Genomic DNA, 17,355 nt, shown 5'->3' with positions numbered 1-17,355 from the left:
CCATGAAAGCAACTAGACATGACTGTAGAAGCCAAGCTTGCCACCATAAATTGAGGAATGTAAGTGGCAGTCGGGCAGCCAGCAGTAAAACTCCAAGGGAGGCCAGCAGGGGTGTAAACCGAGCTTGTTAGCCACTACAACTCAGGTCAGCCTCAACTGACACACTCACAGCAGTATATGTGTGTATGTATGTATGTGTGTGCGTGTTTAACATCTCCCCAGGTAGCCAGAGAGGTGGCTCTTTTAGAGGTGGAAGCCTGCAGACTAGAGCCCTATAACTGTCTAGTAATAAGGGACAGGCTTCTGATGGGTGGCTGGGGAGCTGACCTGAATCCAGCCCTTAAATTCATCATCAATTTCTTTCGCTCTCCATCAGTATTAACCATTTCTCAATTCACCCATCCATCCTATGTCTGCTACTCATTTAACCTAGTTACAGAACCTCTGTCTCTTCCCTCTGTCTTTTGAAAAGTATAGAAGTTTACTCTAAATCTGTACCTCAGGAGGCCCAATAAGGTGTGTGTGTGTGTGTGTTTGGTCTTGAGGCCCGATGGCCTCTGACCCTGAGACATTGTAACCCCACAGTGAATGAGCTGGCTGGCCTTTCTCTTATCATACCTAAAAAAACACCATAAAAAAGGACCCTCACCTTAATGACCATTTCTCTGACACATACAAACACACGCAGAAGCACGAAATACTTTCACATTCACAGCACTGAGAGGCTGAGAGGAAGTCTTTAGGAGCTGTTCTGTCCAAACAGCTTCTTACAACAATGGAAAGAATAACAGGTAAACACTTGACTCCTTCCCTTCTCCGACAAATATTTACCGTCTACTGTATAATAGAAATAATATCCCCGTCTAAAGTATGTGTGTTTTTTTAATGCAAGTACGTCAAGGGATGCATCCTGTGTGGGTGTGAATGTGTACACGTGAGCCTGGGGTTTGCAAACGAGTCTGCAATGGAAACAGGAGGAGTCTGATGAATTCCAGGACATACTGCGCTTCGTCAAATGGCCACCAGATGTGGAAGCATCTGTCTCTCTTTCTACTACCTGCCTTTCAGTTTGGGCACTTACCTGACTACTTGCCTTGCCTGTCTAGCATTCTGTGGGCCACTATGATCAACAACTACTGGATGTATATGGGTCTGTGCATGTTCAGGATGATGTACAATCTCTAGACCTTTAACAATAGTGTGTCCATTACTGTGTTTACTAACCCGCTCTAGACTTTCAACATCTGCTCGGAAACCAGAAATCATTGGAACTTCTATGACGGCCATGTTGGACGAGCCTGAATGGAGCCACCTAGACAGAGAGTCGAGATTACGTTGAAAATTGTCAGAAGCAGAGCTGTGCATATGTGTGAGGCTAACCATTTTTTTTTTGTATACACAGTGTGTTCTACCTGGCACAGACTTCTAAGGAGATGTGGAAGTCCATTTTGTCCTGGTGGGCTGCTGGGTCGTCATCATCGATGGGCGCACGGCGTTTACGGTTAAGCTCAGAACGGTTGTCAGCACGGCTCCGGGAACGCGAGGAGGGATGACGGGAAGAGGAGGAAGAGGAGGGGGGCTGCTGGTGTCGCTCCTGAAAAGGTTCTTTCAGGTCCACCTTGAGCTGGAAGGCTGGCTTGGATACTGGGTCGGGTAGGTTGTAAGACACATCAATCTACAGACACACAGAGAGCAGTACAAGGGCAGTATTTAAGAATGGTATCCATGAAAAATTTAACTTTAAATGCTCAAATAGAGAAACCACCATGACTCCATGTATGGCACTGTCACCATCCTTAGAGCCATGTTGATCCAAACAGAAATATTTCAACACCCATTTCATGAATTGCCATGAAACTTTGTGGAGATCTTCATGGTGTCAGAGGATGAACCCTAAAGACTTTGGTGATACCTAGACTTTTCCTATAGTGCCTACAGCAGATCAAAGTTTTCACTTCGCCTGTGAAATACTTCAACATGTACAAGACTGTCACCAAGCAGACTTGACTGACAGACTTTGTACAGACAATCATTGGTCCCTGAGGATACATCCTACTGAATTTCGTGATTCCCTAAGTTTTCCCCAAATGCCACCATGAACTTTCCATTTGTGGTTTTGAGTGAAACGTTTCAACAACTATATGGACGAATTACAATGAAATCTGCTACACACCTTCGTGTCCAAGGCTGAACTTTTCTAACCCAAAAACTTTCATTAGTTAACCTTTCACGATACACAGTACAGTACTAAAACTCATCACATTCCTCTCAACCTGAGTTGTACTTTGTGTTTGGTGATAATTACTGTAGCATATATAGCTTTATATATAGCCCCACAGAGCTGTGAGCATCACTATTGATTTAGTCTGGTTAAGTTGATTTTTTTTTCTTTGTGATTTTGGCTGTAGCTTTACATTTTCATATATAGAGAAATGCTGTTTGTCGGATCAGCTGATAGTTTGTCATGATGTCTGCTATCACATTGTTTTTTTTTGTTTGCCAAATATTTGGTATGTGTTTGAGGTAGCTACTTGTTAAAAAAAACAAAATTAATATGTTTTGGCATCATGGGTTGGAAACAAGCTACTTAGACTTCAAATATTTAGGACCTCCGGCCGTGCAAAGACTAGAAATTCAGGAAAAAAAGGCTTAGGCAAAACTTTAAAGCATAAACCACAAATCATATTCACTGGACACAAGACATGCATTCAGAAGACTACTATTTCAGCCTGAGGACAACTCACTGCTTTGATGCTCTTTTGAATTTCACAGAAGATTATTATTCCTAGAACTGTACACATTCTGAATAAATCACCCAGTCTGATTTGAAACCTTTGCAAAGCTACTAAATAATAATCCTCAGGCACAGGACGTATACTCATCACATACATGTCTACAAACACACACACCCCCCCACACACACACACCCGCACACACACACACACACACATTACACACACACACACATTACACACACACACACACACACACACACGCAGGTCTCTTTGATTGCCCCGCTCTTGTATTTCATTAGAGCCCAGGTGCTGCTGGCCCGAGGGGCTGTCAGAGGAGTGTGTTGACGCACGGAGAGGTGTGGATGGAGAGAAAGTAGAGAGGGAGAGAGGTGTGAAGAAAGAAATTGTGTGTTTGTGTGCGAGAAACCTGCTGAGAAGAACGAGTTGGAAGACGTTTCACAGCAGAGCACAACATCCGCTGCTGTAGCTGGCTCTGCCTCAGTCAAATCAAGTCATATCTCAAATACAGTTTTTTTTCCCGAAAAAACAGGACTTTTAAACATCCTTGATCACACATGTTTTTTCATTTATGTCTTGTTTAGATTTGAAACAGACAAACATTTAAACATTGGTGATAAGAAGACAGTAAAATATCATCCAACTAAGAGGAAAAATGACTCCTACCGTTTATGAAAGGGGTTTTTGTTTGTCTGTGACAAGGTAGGAAGTAAACAGCATCCTGTCCAGGAGACCACAGGAATAAACAGGAATGATCAACACATTCCAAAACAACTGGCTAAACTCTACCAGATTACTCCAATTTACAGGGAGGAATTTGGACATTGTGGGGCGACAGCGACGGACTGTGCCGCCAGATTCTTGCGGTGAACCAATTAAGCATTAAGCAAATAAGCATTACAGTTCCTTTTTGTTTTTTTGGGGGGGCAATCTTCAAGGTTGCAAGTGTGTCTGTTTTGTGTGAGCTTATGTGTGTGAGCACCACAATACCTGCATGAGACAGCAGCCTTCTCCTTTAGCGCTGACAAAAAGGCCTGTGGGGATACTGGGGATCTGAAAGAGAGAGAGAGGGAGAGAGAGACAAGAAAGAAGAGAAACAAAGAGAGTCAGAGGGGGCAGGGGGAGGTGAGTGAGTCATTTATCAAGTGAATGAATGCTGTAGCCTGCTGCACTGCCACTAGTTCCCTGGCTACTAACCAGCAGGCCTTAATTGCCCCCAATTAAGCTGACACCACTAATCACAGCAGAGGAACATGCCCGGCAGAGAGAACGCACTGCACTCTCACCTGAACCACTCTGGCTGCCTGATGGAGCACGCTTACACACACCCATACACACACACACACACACACACACACACACACACACGCTTACACACAGCAGTGCTGACCTGACGCCACAGTGCCCCGGCCAATGTAGTTCGTGCCCACACTGTCAAGTTTGTAATGTGTGGGCAAACAGTCCAATAAAACACAGTTATTAAATCAACAGACCAACAAGGTGCTTTTGGGAAATCCAGCCCAGTTAAGCCTGGTTTGGTTTGGCAGTGTGAAAAAGTCCTGGCTACTAAACAGCCGGACATAGAAACACAGAGATTAATGTTTAATGCCAGACTGTGGCTCCGGTACATAGTTACTCATCAATCACTGCAATAAAGATGGAAAAGTTTCTAAATTGTACTAAAGCACTGGGGTTTCTCTCAAGTAAAATGCCTCCCTCTGAAGTACTGGCAATCATTAAGGGACATGACAATTAATGTTGACAAAGAGCTGTCATCTGGGATGAACGATCTAAAGAGATCAGCACGGCAAATAGCTTTTTGTGCCTCGTCTGCACACAAAAACACTTTTATTAATGATTGTTACCATGGATGTTATTACCTTGGCACTCTGGAGAAGTTTCTTGTTCTCCCTGTTGAGTTCAAAGGTCTCCTGGAAGTCGAGGTTGGTGGAGGCCAGTGAGATGGTGAGGTTGACCCCTCCTACATAGGACAGGATGGCATACTCTGACAGAGCCTGCAGAGCTACACACGTGTCCTGCACAGGAGTTTAGCAAAGATCTACATTACAAATGCATTTTGGGACTGATAAAAATTTATTTTATCTTGAGTAGTATCAGCTTATATCTGTAGCGTCATAAGTGCTGCATTATTTTTTATTAGATTGCAGAATTATGCTGCTACAAGTGGCTGGAGAGAAACCTAAAGAGATACCTGTGTGGAGGAGAAGCCACCCAAAGCATTCCTCTGCTGGGAGAGCCATTTGACCACAGGCAGGGCAGAAGCCACATCCCCAAGAAGGGTGTAGGTCAGAAGACCATAGGCTGTCATCTCCACCTCTGCTGACACCACTGGGAACAAACAAGAATAAATTAGAACTTGATTGTTATTTGGATTCTGGATTTAATTTGAGTGTTCAATATCAGATCTGTGTGGTTGTCCAAAAGGATGACAGGAAGCAGCTAATACTAATGTAACTGGCTCCAATTTGATAGCTGTGCAGTATACCTGACTGAGAGAGACCATCGCTGAAGCCCATGAAAGTGTCTTCATCTGTCATAGTGCTGCCAGTCAGACTCCAGTGGGTGAGTCCATCTACAAAGACAAACAAAGCGAGATAAAGACAGAGAGGGCGCAGGGGCGGCATTCTGTATCATATGACTCATTATATCAATATCCTAATTGTCTGAATCTTTCAGCAACTATGCAACCAAGCCCTCTGTCTTCATTGTACTTGGGGAATAAAATTATTGTGATCAAGTAAGAACATTGTTGTGTTCCCCCTAAACTATGTTAAATCTGCCAAAACTTGCAGAAAGTTTCAGTTGAGAGGAAGAGAAGGAAAAGGAACCAACAGTGAGATAAGAAACAGGGGAGGAAAAGGGAGGAGTGGATTGAGCTACTGCTGAGGACTACAGCAGCCCCTTTCACAGTTGTTTCTTTCCTATATCTTGTGCCTGACTGCTTATTCAAACTGGAGGCTTTAACTGTAAATCTCTAATGGTTTTAGTGCTGTTCCAAAGATCTGGAAAAAAAAAAGAAGCCATTTATTTTTATGTTACAGCATATCAAAATATTATTCTATTATTTTTCCAATAGTCTTGTTCTTACAGAACATTTTCATTCAACATCTGGTCTTTGTCACCTGGTAAAACATCTGTTGTCCAGGAAGTTCTGAATGAATGAACCTCCAGTGACTTGCTGACTGTGTTGCTCACAGTGATGAGTGTGGCAGTACCTTGTGTGATGGCCATGTGGTTGAGGCGGCGCAGGGCCAGTGGTGCGTAAGGGCTTCGTAGCAGAGCCAAGGCGTATGCAGACAGGGCCGTGGTGTAAGGGTCATCGGCAGAGTATGTGTTGCTCTCCAGGAAATTTTTGGCTTTGGCCACTGCCACCTTCTCTTCCTGAAGGAGACAGGACACAAATGAATTGTGATTATGGTAATGATTAACAGTTTACAAGACATGGCGGAGACAGGCTTTTTGTATTTTTTGTTTAAATGTTCTGAATTTGGTCTAATGGGTGGCATATTCCTGGACACATTTATGTATATTATAAACATCTGCAAATTCGCCTTTCCCCCCCATTTTTGACTAACTTTAACCATTCAATATTTACCTTGCCTACAGTTTGCTTTGTTATGGAGGTGCCAAAATATACAAGTACTTACACTGTTGCCCATAAAGTTGGGATCATTTTGTTTTCAGACACATTTTTTCTTTTTATTCTTATTTATACACATCCGATTAATTGTGTTTTAGTTTTCACTGTGATATGTTTGGAAGAGATTGATCAATAAAGTTTTGAGAAGACACACTCTAACTATCAAGAATAAATCACATGTCACAATCATATTAATGAGAAGGTAAAAATATTTTATTCCAACTTTATGGGCAACAGTGTATAATTTATGTATGTATAGTTTATAGTAGTAGTATAGTATAGTTTATATATATTTAGGATTTTTGTGTGTGATGTTGATGGGAGCCATCCTGCAAACTGAAAATTGTGAGCTGCTGAATGCACTGAATCTACGCCCACGCATTGAAGCAGCCAAGCGACTGAAACGTGTCAGATGAAACACTCTGATAGAGATGAATTAATCTCTAGGGGTGCAGGGGTTTGCTCAGGGTGGCCTCAGTGTGCCATCAAGCCACCCTTTAGGACCACCCAAAAAATCCTGGACTGAAAACTGGTGAAAAACAGTTTTAACCTCAAACTCCACATTTCAGTAATATATCATCTCTAAACTATTTTTCAACATTTCTAATGTATTTTGAAAGAAATCTCAGAATTGCCTTTACACAGACTTTAAAGTGTTTTTTTTACTGTTATCTATAACTATAAATTGGAAAAACAAATGGAAAAGTACATTAATTTTCTGCCAAGATTATAAATTTATTTGTACAAGTACATAAGACAATACAGTGTATGTTAATTTTTCTACAGTACTGACTTTTCATGTTTTTCTATTCTGTATTCTCTGGTGCAGCAACCTAATATTCACACTGGGACCAGCAGATATGCCTCTTACATAACATGACCTTTGACATACCTTCTACACACATACACACACACACACACACACACACACACACACATACACACACACACATCATCATCATCATCGTCACCATCATCATCACTGTTCAACAGTTTAGAGGCTGCCCTTTCCAAACTCACAACTGTCTCCTCTGCTCAGTTGCAGTTATTGAATAAACATTCATTTTGGCCATTAAAAAGCTGAGGGTTGACTTTCATCTCATGCAGATGTGACCTTCCCTCTCATCCCTGAGATGATAGGCCTCTAGAGCCACTCACTGTAATTGCAGCAGTCATCTTTTAATTAAGTGAAATTGGAGGGGGTTGAAGGTTCTGCTTTGATGTGAAGGATACCTTTTCAGTTTTTATCAGTTGTAAAAGGACAGACTCTTAGAAGAAGCCTTTTGGGATAGATAGCAGAGGAAGGGTGGGGGGGCAGATGGATGGAGAGGAGAAGGGAGAGGAAATGCTAAATAAAGAGTCAACTATGTAGACAAATGGAGAGCAAAGACAAAAACAATCAGAGGTTTAGAAGCTGTCATATTGCCAGAGGGAAATTTCATACTGATTGTGTTGTAACTCTTGCTTTTAACACGCGGTTAGTGATTGAAAAGCAGATATGGTGTTGATGTTGAATTATTGGGGATGGCTATTTGTGACAAAGCCAAGTATAAAAACTGAGAGAAAAAGTACAGCAACATGGAAAAAAGCAGAAAGGAGATAGGGAGGAATGCAACCGAGGTGTCTTTCATAGAGCTTAATTGTCTCTGCATGTCAGACTAAATCTTTTGATGTAGTCCAAAACGTGATTAAATGTTAGATTAGCAGCACTGGGGCATAACAAATATGACTAGGCAGACTGCCAGCAAGTCCATCTTCACAACTATCAGGAATGCAGAGATACGTCTACACACGATCTGTACTTAAATTCACAGCAGGCTGGTAGGATGGGCTACAGGAATAGGTGGTTCATGTGGGGCAGGTAGTGTGCTACGTGCTGCTCATAATGATTAAATGACTTGTTTCTTTTAACTCACTGACATCATGATTCAATTTATACACCGCTACATCTGCTGTAGGTGACAGATCAGACAAAGTGGAACATTTGAACTTGTTTTCTTTACTGGGCTTGTTAAAGTACCGTCTCATTAAAAGCTGTTTAGCTCAACACTCAGTGGTGATGCTATTTTGTTGGACTGCTTACCTCTGTGGTTATCCCCGTCTCCAAGAGAGCGGCTACCACATAAGCCGTAAGTGAGATCTTCCCATGGATCCCTCCCTGTGGATAGAAGCACACATTACCTCTCAGTTAATTTCACATCATAGAGACCTCTGTCTCGTAAAACTCGCCAAAGTCTGAAGAATATTTCATCCAAACATTCATGTCATTAAATCATGAAAAATTCTGGGGCAGCTATGGGGTTGGCAGAGTTTGAAAAGGCCTCAAGAAAAGGTATCTTAGTAAACAACACCTCAGGCTTCAGTTTTTCTCCAGTGTAAATATTTTTGACTTTTTTGCCCAGGAACATTTGGCTGTGAATTTCTTCTTAAGCTTGGTTGGTTGGTTGGAGGTCTGACAGTACAAAATTAGCTTTCAGCTGACACATAAACACACTGAAAACATAATTATTAAACCCTTCCTTTCATTTCCATTGCTCCTTCATGACATGTAATTGGGTCCTCATGTTTGTTCCTGCTTTCAACCTTAACCCCTACCCAACATCCATCCACAAAGACACAAGCCTACCTGCAAGTCTTTGTTGAGGATGCGTCCCATGGCTGGGAAGGAGCCATCATCGCGCTGATGTTTGATGAGCCAGGACTTGGCTGCACGAAGCTCCTCAGGGTCAATGAAGATGAAACCCCGAGACTGAGCAAAGGACTTCAGCACAAATGCTGTCAACCTACAGGGAGAAGAGATGGAGGTGGTGGGTGTGGGGGTGAGGGGGTGAGAGATAAGAGAGGAGAGATATCTAAGATCCTTTAAAACATGTGCTGGCAAATCCCAAAAAAATACTTAACTATCAAGAGTTTGACGGCAATCACCAACAGAGTGAGAAATTTTCCAAGCAGTCACACTCTTTCAATCTGTCAACAGAGGGGGAGGGGGGCTGATAGAGAAGAATGTAGATGGAGGGATGTTTTTGTCAAAGATAGCAAGAGAAAGGACTGGTATGTATAGACGGATCTGAGGAAATGGAAAAAAGAAAGGAAGTGAGGAGGGGAGCAGATGGGTGCGGCAGAGTTTGATCATCGCTACAGGATGCGGCAGCTGTGCCATTGAGAATGTGAAATCTCACACAGACCACTCATGTGTCTTTCTGCATGTATGTTGGAGACTCCCCAAAAGCATTCCTCGATTTATACAAACACGGATCTCAGGGACGGAGGTTGTGAATCTGGCTGGCCTGGTAGTGCAACTGAAAGTTTATGAGCCATGACTTCAGTGGGCCATGGCGGAGAAGGACCAGGGGAACCACGAAAAAAAGGCCAAGGTCAGCCCTGGGGGACACGGCTGAGCTAATAAACACACACTCATCCATAAACAACAGACCTCCCGGTAGTGGTCGAAAGCTGCAGTCCTTGGCCAACATCTCCTCGGTGACAGCATGACATTCCATTACAGTACCCCCTGACCACAACTGACTTATAGGATGAGGCACGCTGCTTACCATAAAAAGAAAGAAATACAAGATGGAAATGAAGAAATAAACAAACAGGTCGTGCTCTAGTTTCTCAACACAGCTCGTAAGTGAGAGCACAATCCAAGAAAGAGCACCAGGGGAGATGAGTAGGAAAAAAAGAACCTTGCTCTCATAAAGCAAAACATTAAATCTTCCCTGGCTGGAACCTGGATGTTATTCCTCCCCGGAGACAAAACTAGGGATGAAGGCGCAAGCCTGTTGGAATTTTTATAATGTTAAGTAATAACGTGTCACTGGCTTTAAATGTCAGGCCCCAGGGAAAGGTGCTGAAAAGTGTAAATATGATTTAGTTTGGGGAAGGAAGGAAGCACTAGACAGGCTCACTTCCACCACTTGGTCCTTGGCTGGGGTCACCCTCTCTGGATTCTCCCCCCGCCTCTTATTCTTTCTCCCGTTTTCTGACTTCCCACTTCCAAATCCCTTCTCTGAGCTACCCTTATCCATCTCCATGCTTCAAAGAGTAGATCTGAAGGATTTTTTTTTTTAAAAGACAATACATGGGTGTGTTTTATGATAAAGCCTCGGTTGACAAGCTTAAAGCGGGAATGTTATGAGTTGGACTTGGAGAACGCGTTCCTCACTCCACACCACAAGTGTTTTTACTATTGAGATGTTGCTGGTGTGTTGTTCTGGAAAGCATCCAGAGGTCTATCATTTAAACTTAGATTAAACTTGATTACGCCAACATATTACTAATGAGGGATTCGGGTTATGGGTAGCAGCCATGAGGCTGCTGAAGCTGAAATGATGGATTAGGTGCTACTGCTGCTACTATTGCAACAGGGAAATTAAATCAAGACACGAGTAAAATGTTAGCAAATGTCTGGCTGTGGCTGATCATTTCTCTATCACCATTTTGTGGATAGATTTTCAATTCTAAGGATTACTTTTGCAGGCTGTCTGTAAACGATAGCTTCATGACAAGACTGCATGACTTAATATTTGGTGGTTTTGATGGCTTTATTTGTACAAACACACACTACTTCAGTGGGCCCATAGCCAAGCTATAGCAAAAGAATGAAAAACCTCAGCTTGCCAGTTTGGCACAGGACTGCAAATAGCTATTAGGTTAATACAGCAGCAGATATCAGTTCTTTCAATCTCAGGTATTCAGCCCCCCAACCCTGCTAACACTGTCAGATCAGTCTTTGGGCAGACACAAATGCCATGCCAGCCTCAACATGTAGAGCCCAGGACTGAGACTGTCAGAGAAAATGAAAAAAAAAAGAGAACTGCCCCGCTCTTAAAAATAATTATATAAGGAGGGAGCACACTTTTGACAAGTTTGTTAAAAGCTATTTATTAGTTTCAAATTGACCTTTCTCAGTTGGCTAAAATGAAAGAACATGTGGAAACTTGAGCGCTTCCTTTAGATAAACTGTCTTTTTTTTTTTTTACTGGGTTTGTCGGAGACTTGAGGGATGTTTTGTGTGTGTATGTGCAAAAACCTCATGAGACTTCCTGATAACAACAGTAGAAAGAAAATCAAATCAAAGGGGAGATTAGAAACGATTAGGTTAACAGTTCACAGTAGTTAAAAGGGCTAAGTGGTTAGGCAAATAATGTTGCCTGAAAAAAACGACACATGTATGCACAAACTCACACCCAACAATGTTCTCTTAAATCTGTGTTGTTGTATTTGCAAAGTAGCAGGTAGTTTTCATTCAACTCAACATGAAAAGGAGCCAGGGGTTAAAAACATACTCTATCACCCTTATCATTCCCTGTCAGTGTCTCCGCTGCTTTAGATTACATTAAGTCAGTGAACTTTCAGCCCACTCTGTGCAGTGTTAACAGCCTTGGCAACAGAGAAAGCCAGTGCTGCACACCAAACCATTCCTGCCAGCCCTTGTCATTATGTTCAATCTTTTCATTAGATCCTGTCAATTTCCACTCAGATACATTTTACAAGCTGGAATACATTAACACTGCATTACGGGTGCTTTTAAGCAGGCAGTAAATGCACTGCTCTATTCGTGAACTCTGGAAGTAAAAACAAAAGCCGGGCTTGTTTTGGATGCAAACATGTTGTTGATGGATTCATTAAGTGTCTGATGCAGGTTTACTGAAGGTTCAACATCTAAGTTGTGCCCACAACCCACACTTGTTGCCCAGGGCGCCAAGTAAAACGCCAAACCGCTGCTTGTTACATCCTCATATCCTCTCACAGTCATCACGGGAAGAGTTCAAGGTTTCCATAGCAGTTTAATGTTACCAATTACACCCAGGTAGTGAGTCATTAAGAGGCATGCTCCACTTCTATTTTCTAGGCCATGTTAAAAAAGCCATTTGGTGAGGTGGCTCCAGACAACTTATAACACTGTCTCCAATAGTGGCATTAAGAGCTCGTCTGTGGGGCCAAAGCAGCATGGGTCCACTCAGTGCCACGGATATGAGCCCTGATTAACTGCAAATAAATCTTGACAGCTTTGCCTACCTCAGGGATCCAATTATGCAGTTTGTTTATGATTCTCTGTCGTTTATGTAACCTGCTGTTTCACAGTGTTAGCTCTATTAAATATCATAATACCCACCTCGGCTCATAAATCAACCAGAGGTATGCACATTGTGCGTGCCCCCTCAAAATGCAAGCAGTGGAGCTCCCCATTGAGAGCATCGATTTCAGTTTTATAAATACCATGAGATGGTTCTGTCTGCCTCCCTGCCCCCAGGGAGTGTAAACATGAAATAAACACTCAGTGGTGAGTTAAACACATCAACAGGAATAGATTAATTTGAGCGCAGAGATGCTGATAAAATCTTCGTTGCTTTGGCCAGCAATGTCCCAGTTTGAGCTGAAGAATGTGGCTGCAGCTAAGCACAGTTTGGCTGGTATGAGTTGTGTAAACTTTAACAGCTACATCTACTATGACTTACCACATACTGCCAGAGGAATCCCTTTCTCCGAAGGCACTGTAGGATCCATCCTGCCGTTTGTAGGTCAGTTGTCTCTGGTAGCCTGGATAAGAATAAAGAATAGCCCACCAAAATGATTTACACACTTTTTCAGGTTGTACAGAGCCTGTCAAGTCTGTAAGTCAAACTGAATATTATCTCTGTCCAGAAAAAAAAACACTTCCACTGCTCAGAAAAGCATTCCATAGGATCCTCGGGATAAATGCAGGCGGTAACAGATTTGAAAGTAAATTGTATTTAATGTTCTAGAAAAGTGTCAGGGTGTTAAGTATGGGTTCTTTTTCATCTCACGATCTTTGAAGTTAAGGCAGGAAACGAGAAGCAACAAAGTGAGACTGAACTCTGGGCTATATTTTACAGGTGGTGCAAAGACTGGCAAAAGTATCACTTCAACATGGGGTGTTTTCCTGACCCTGAAATGACATTTATTTGGTATTTTCATGCAGTGTGCAGTGCACACAGAGGGGTGCAATGAGCTGCATGCAAATTACATGAGGCATGGTGAACTTTTTTTGTTCGGGGCGAGCTACACCTGCATATATGTATGAAAATACCAAGTGTGCTTGGACATGCCCTTGTAGTTCTTGCACACATGACAACACACTTTTCACTGGCCACTGCAACTGTGCAATTATAATAGAGTAACTGTGCAAAGGTGTCCAGGAGCTCCATGCAAAATGGGTGATTGACAAGCTACTTATTTTGTAAAATTTGGTTAACATGGAAATTATAGTAGGTTTGTTCCTGTACTTTATACAGCCCAGCAGCTAGATTTCATACTTTTAATAATGCTAAATCTTCATGATTTCATAAGGTATGTGGTGCTTAGGCAAGAGTCTAAACTTTGAACTATTCTGGGATCCCAACGCTCCATTCACATTGCAACAATTCCTCTTAGAGCCAGTTCTGTCAGCTTCAATATCATTTCCAGTGCCAGGATGGTGAGAATAACTCTTGAACTCTGACCTGTCCAAGGCTTGTGCACAACTCTTTTATAGGACATCCATCTGCAGGAACGCCTGTTCCTGGTATAGCAAAAGTCAAGTGACTTAAGGGTAGTGAGTCTTTGTGAGAGGAAGTGGAGGAAAGATTGGTCTGGGTAACTCCAGCTTCATGTTCCAATACATGATCCAAAATATTAAGTGCCAGCCAGGCCAAAGCTCCTCTGTCAAGAAATCCACAGTTCCACAAACAAAAACCTTTATCCAAGGTAAACTTCACTCCAATAGTTTCCAGAAAACCCAACAACAACGTACAACTTGCCAACAATTAAAAAACATTCCTTCCGCTCAGCATTAAGTCACCGCTCATGGTCAGCCATTAGGGATTTGACTTTTTAAAATTCATAGCACACTTTGAGAGCTTAATTGACGCTTTTGTTTCCTCTGTTTAGACAGCTGCTTGGTAATTGAAGGATTTTGGGAATGCTGCACATCTTTTGGTAAACATGTCATCAGTTATCTGACCATTAGTCCAGACAGGTGGAATCTGTGGTACCAAAGGCAACCCTTCATCTCAGTGTCTACTATTGGATCACCGACTCTTCTTTGTCCAAAGTAAGTAGTCAAAGATAACAGCTTGTAAGAATTAAGAGCTCTTGGTATTCTACATAAATCTGACTCTGTCAGATAGTTTGTTACATAGAACCATCTGGGAAGTCATTGGAAACAGTTTGGAGAAGGGCGGACACTTTCACATAGTCAAACTTGAATTTGAGTTGAGTCGAGTCAGAATTATATCGAAAGTCAAAAGAGGATTTTTAAAGCTTAGCAAGGAGGTCATCTTTAATCCACTGTTTTGTTTTGTTTTGGGGTTTTTTTACCTTGCAGTAGGTAGTCAGTTGCCTCATTTTCAACCTCAGGGCTGAGCTGCCTGGTCTTCTGCAGGTATTTGAGAACAAAGACGTTGGGGGCAAAATGGATCATGTTCTGCTCCCCGCATCCAAAGGGCAGCCGCAACAGCTTGTCCAGGTTATTAAGAGTTGGCCCCATCACATCGCCTGATGCACGTGCACACATTCAGACAATATTTACTCACATTGCAAAACGTATTTTAGTTTCATTCAAATGTAGGTTTTACTAAGCTGAGCTAAAGCTTGAAGGGTAATATAAAAGTAGAATGGAAATAATAGTTGAACACAAGTTTCTTTCACACAGTAATATGTGTATGCACCCAAACTTAAAAAGATTTACCAATCATAAATGCAGTAGCCCTCTCAGATCCAGGCACCATGTTGTGTGGGACCCCCAGAGTGAAGGCCTCATTGTGGTTCTCATCAGAATCTTCCTTCCTCCAGATCTTAAACTCACCAACTGAGCCCCAACCTGTCGAGAAGCCTATGTGACGCACCTGGGTAAACAAACAAATTACTATTTAAATGATGTATAAAGATAAATGACTGCAGCTCGTATGCCATAAAAGAGTCAAACCTGTCCAGCAAATTGCCCGTTGCCCACTGTCCATTGAAGGATCACAGATTCATTGGATGGATGTAAACCATGGCCAACCTGGAAAGAATAATGCAGACAGGCTGAACACTTCTGGGGGAATACAGATATCATCTGTCATATTTGTTTGTGTTCTTTGGTCATACTACAACTGTTCCGGGAATTAGAACACAAATAGATAGGAGTCAATAAGAAAACATTACAAATCAGTGAACCCACTTTAGAAAAGCAGCTGGTGCTCCCTCATACTGAGCACTAACAATGTCTTTCTGCCAAGTGTCGGTGATGCCAGTGTGATTCACTCACTCACCTCCCACACTCGATCACAAACACAAACATACAAACAGACCCATGTTGGGCACATTTCCTCTCTGGTACTAGAGTTTCACTGTGTAATCACATTAAACCAAAGACCATGCAAGGCTGAACACCGAAGCTCATCCAACCCAAAATGCCATTGTCACCCCCCAAGAAAATAAAAGAATCCTATTGGGCTGTAATATGCAGTCTTTTTAACTGCCGCCTTTGATGAATGGTGCGAGGCTAATGATGGGGATGGGGTGCAGTGTGCCAGCCAGAGAGTGCCATGCGAGCACCAGGCCATGGATCAGTGAGTGTCCTCTGTGACATCAGCCCGTTAAGCGTGACCTTACAGGAAGGCACGCCAGTAAAAGTGGCGCCAGTCCTCCTAACACACAGACCCCATGGAGTCTTTTTCACTCTCTTCTCTTTGTGTCAGGAGCATCCACTTCTGACCTGATCACAAATCTGTTGCACTTGTCAGAGCAGGATATTTCACCATTTTATGGGCTCATCTGTTTACCCACTTAACAGTTGAATTGTTGCCTACCTATAACACTAAACCAACACATATATTCATCTATCCACTGGCACACTGAAGCCTCAGTACCAGAGATTAAACTTTTATATACAATGCATTTACATGTTTTCTTCTACAATCCCTTCATAGTCCTTACCTGTACCACGCCTCCCTTCCAACTGATCCAGAAACTGCGGAACTCATCCCAGGAGAGGATGCCTGGTGTGGAGGCACTGACCAGGGGATCACCCATCTTGCCTATGGAGATCCAGGAGCGAGTGTTTTGTCTACCTCCAAGTACAATCTCCAGCATCTCTGCGCTGTCATGGGGGCTGGCAGACAGGGCAAAATGGGCATCGTTGTGTGTCTTCACTGACACATGGAACTGGTTCATCCTGGCCGGCTTTTTCACGTACTGATACTCATATTTGTTGGGTGTGGAAATGTGGATTCTCTCTAAGAGTGGAAGTATTAGATACACACAGGAATTTTTTTGTGAAATCGACTAGTACAAACATTACGCATAAATCAATATAAGACCATACAAAAGGAATTTAAATTAAAGAATTATTAGAAATTATATGATGTCAGGAAAATATACACACTGACCATTGGGACAGAAGAAGACACTGTATGTGTATTCTCTGGGAAGGCCTTCCGGCTACAAGGAGAGTGACAGAAATAGTTCCACAGAATATATTAAAAAATAAACCAACAAGTCTCATTTAAATTCTAACCTAATGTTGAAACAATACAATAAAGCAAGTCTTCTCTATCAAGTGATCAATATCAGCTCTCTTACCTCCACCTGGACAGTCCTGCGAACATAGTCCAGGCCAATCGGGGTCCTTCTTTCATCCACATCGTTACTCGTTTTGCCCATCTGGAGTCCATCTGAACAGCAGCTTGGTTCACTGTAGGCAATAGCACGGGCTATCGTGGCAACAGAGAAAAGAATCAGCTTTCCTTCTTTCAATTATGTCAACCCAAGCCAGCCCCAAGGTCCCTAAAGAAGCTGAAGAACATGTGAAAGTGGCATTGCTCTCCAAAACCACAAGCGTTACTGGTTTTACCCACTCAAAGGAAACATATTCATGAGTTATTGCCCACATTTATATGAACTATGTGTTATTAAACAAAATGCCTGAGCCCAATCTAGACATTGAGGCTCATC

At 42.4% G+C, this 17,355-nt stretch overlaps 1 protein-coding gene across 1 annotated transcript in view; it reads right to left on the bottom strand.

Moving 5' to 3' along the window:
• Positions 1–17,355, bottom strand: part of cpamd8 (C3 and PZP like alpha-2-macroglobulin domain containing 8) — a 41,482-nt gene that overhangs the window by 8,311 nt on the left and 15,816 nt on the right. The window contains exons 22-37 of the mRNA XM_019279542.2: positions 16,984–17,114; positions 16,791–16,842; positions 16,339–16,637; positions 15,344–15,421; positions 15,107–15,263; positions 14,737–14,913; positions 12,876–12,957; positions 9,041–9,197; positions 8,498–8,572; positions 5,990–6,155; positions 5,260–5,346; positions 4,966–5,102; positions 4,634–4,789; positions 3,744–3,806; positions 1,413–1,675; positions 1,225–1,312 (exon numbers count right to left, since the gene is read on the bottom strand). Coding sequence (XP_019135087.2) covers positions 1,225–1,312; positions 1,413–1,675; positions 3,744–3,806; positions 4,634–4,789; positions 4,966–5,102; positions 5,260–5,346; positions 5,990–6,155; positions 8,498–8,572; positions 9,041–9,197; positions 12,876–12,957; positions 14,737–14,913; positions 15,107–15,263; positions 15,344–15,421; positions 16,339–16,637; positions 16,791–16,842; positions 16,984–17,114 — 2,168 coding nt within the window. The remainder of the gene's footprint in view (positions 1–1,224; positions 1,313–1,412; positions 1,676–3,743; positions 3,807–4,633; positions 4,790–4,965; positions 5,103–5,259; positions 5,347–5,989; positions 6,156–8,497; positions 8,573–9,040; positions 9,198–12,875; positions 12,958–14,736; positions 14,914–15,106; positions 15,264–15,343; positions 15,422–16,338; positions 16,638–16,790; positions 16,843–16,983; positions 17,115–17,355) is intronic.

This window comes from Larimichthys crocea, chromosome XVII (assembly GCF_000972845.2).
Source record: "Larimichthys crocea isolate SSNF chromosome XVII, L_crocea_2.0, whole genome shotgun sequence".
Lineage (NCBI taxonomy): Eukaryota > Metazoa > Chordata > Actinopteri > Sciaenidae > Larimichthys > Larimichthys crocea.
This window is presented reverse-complemented; position numbering and strand designations above follow the sequence as displayed.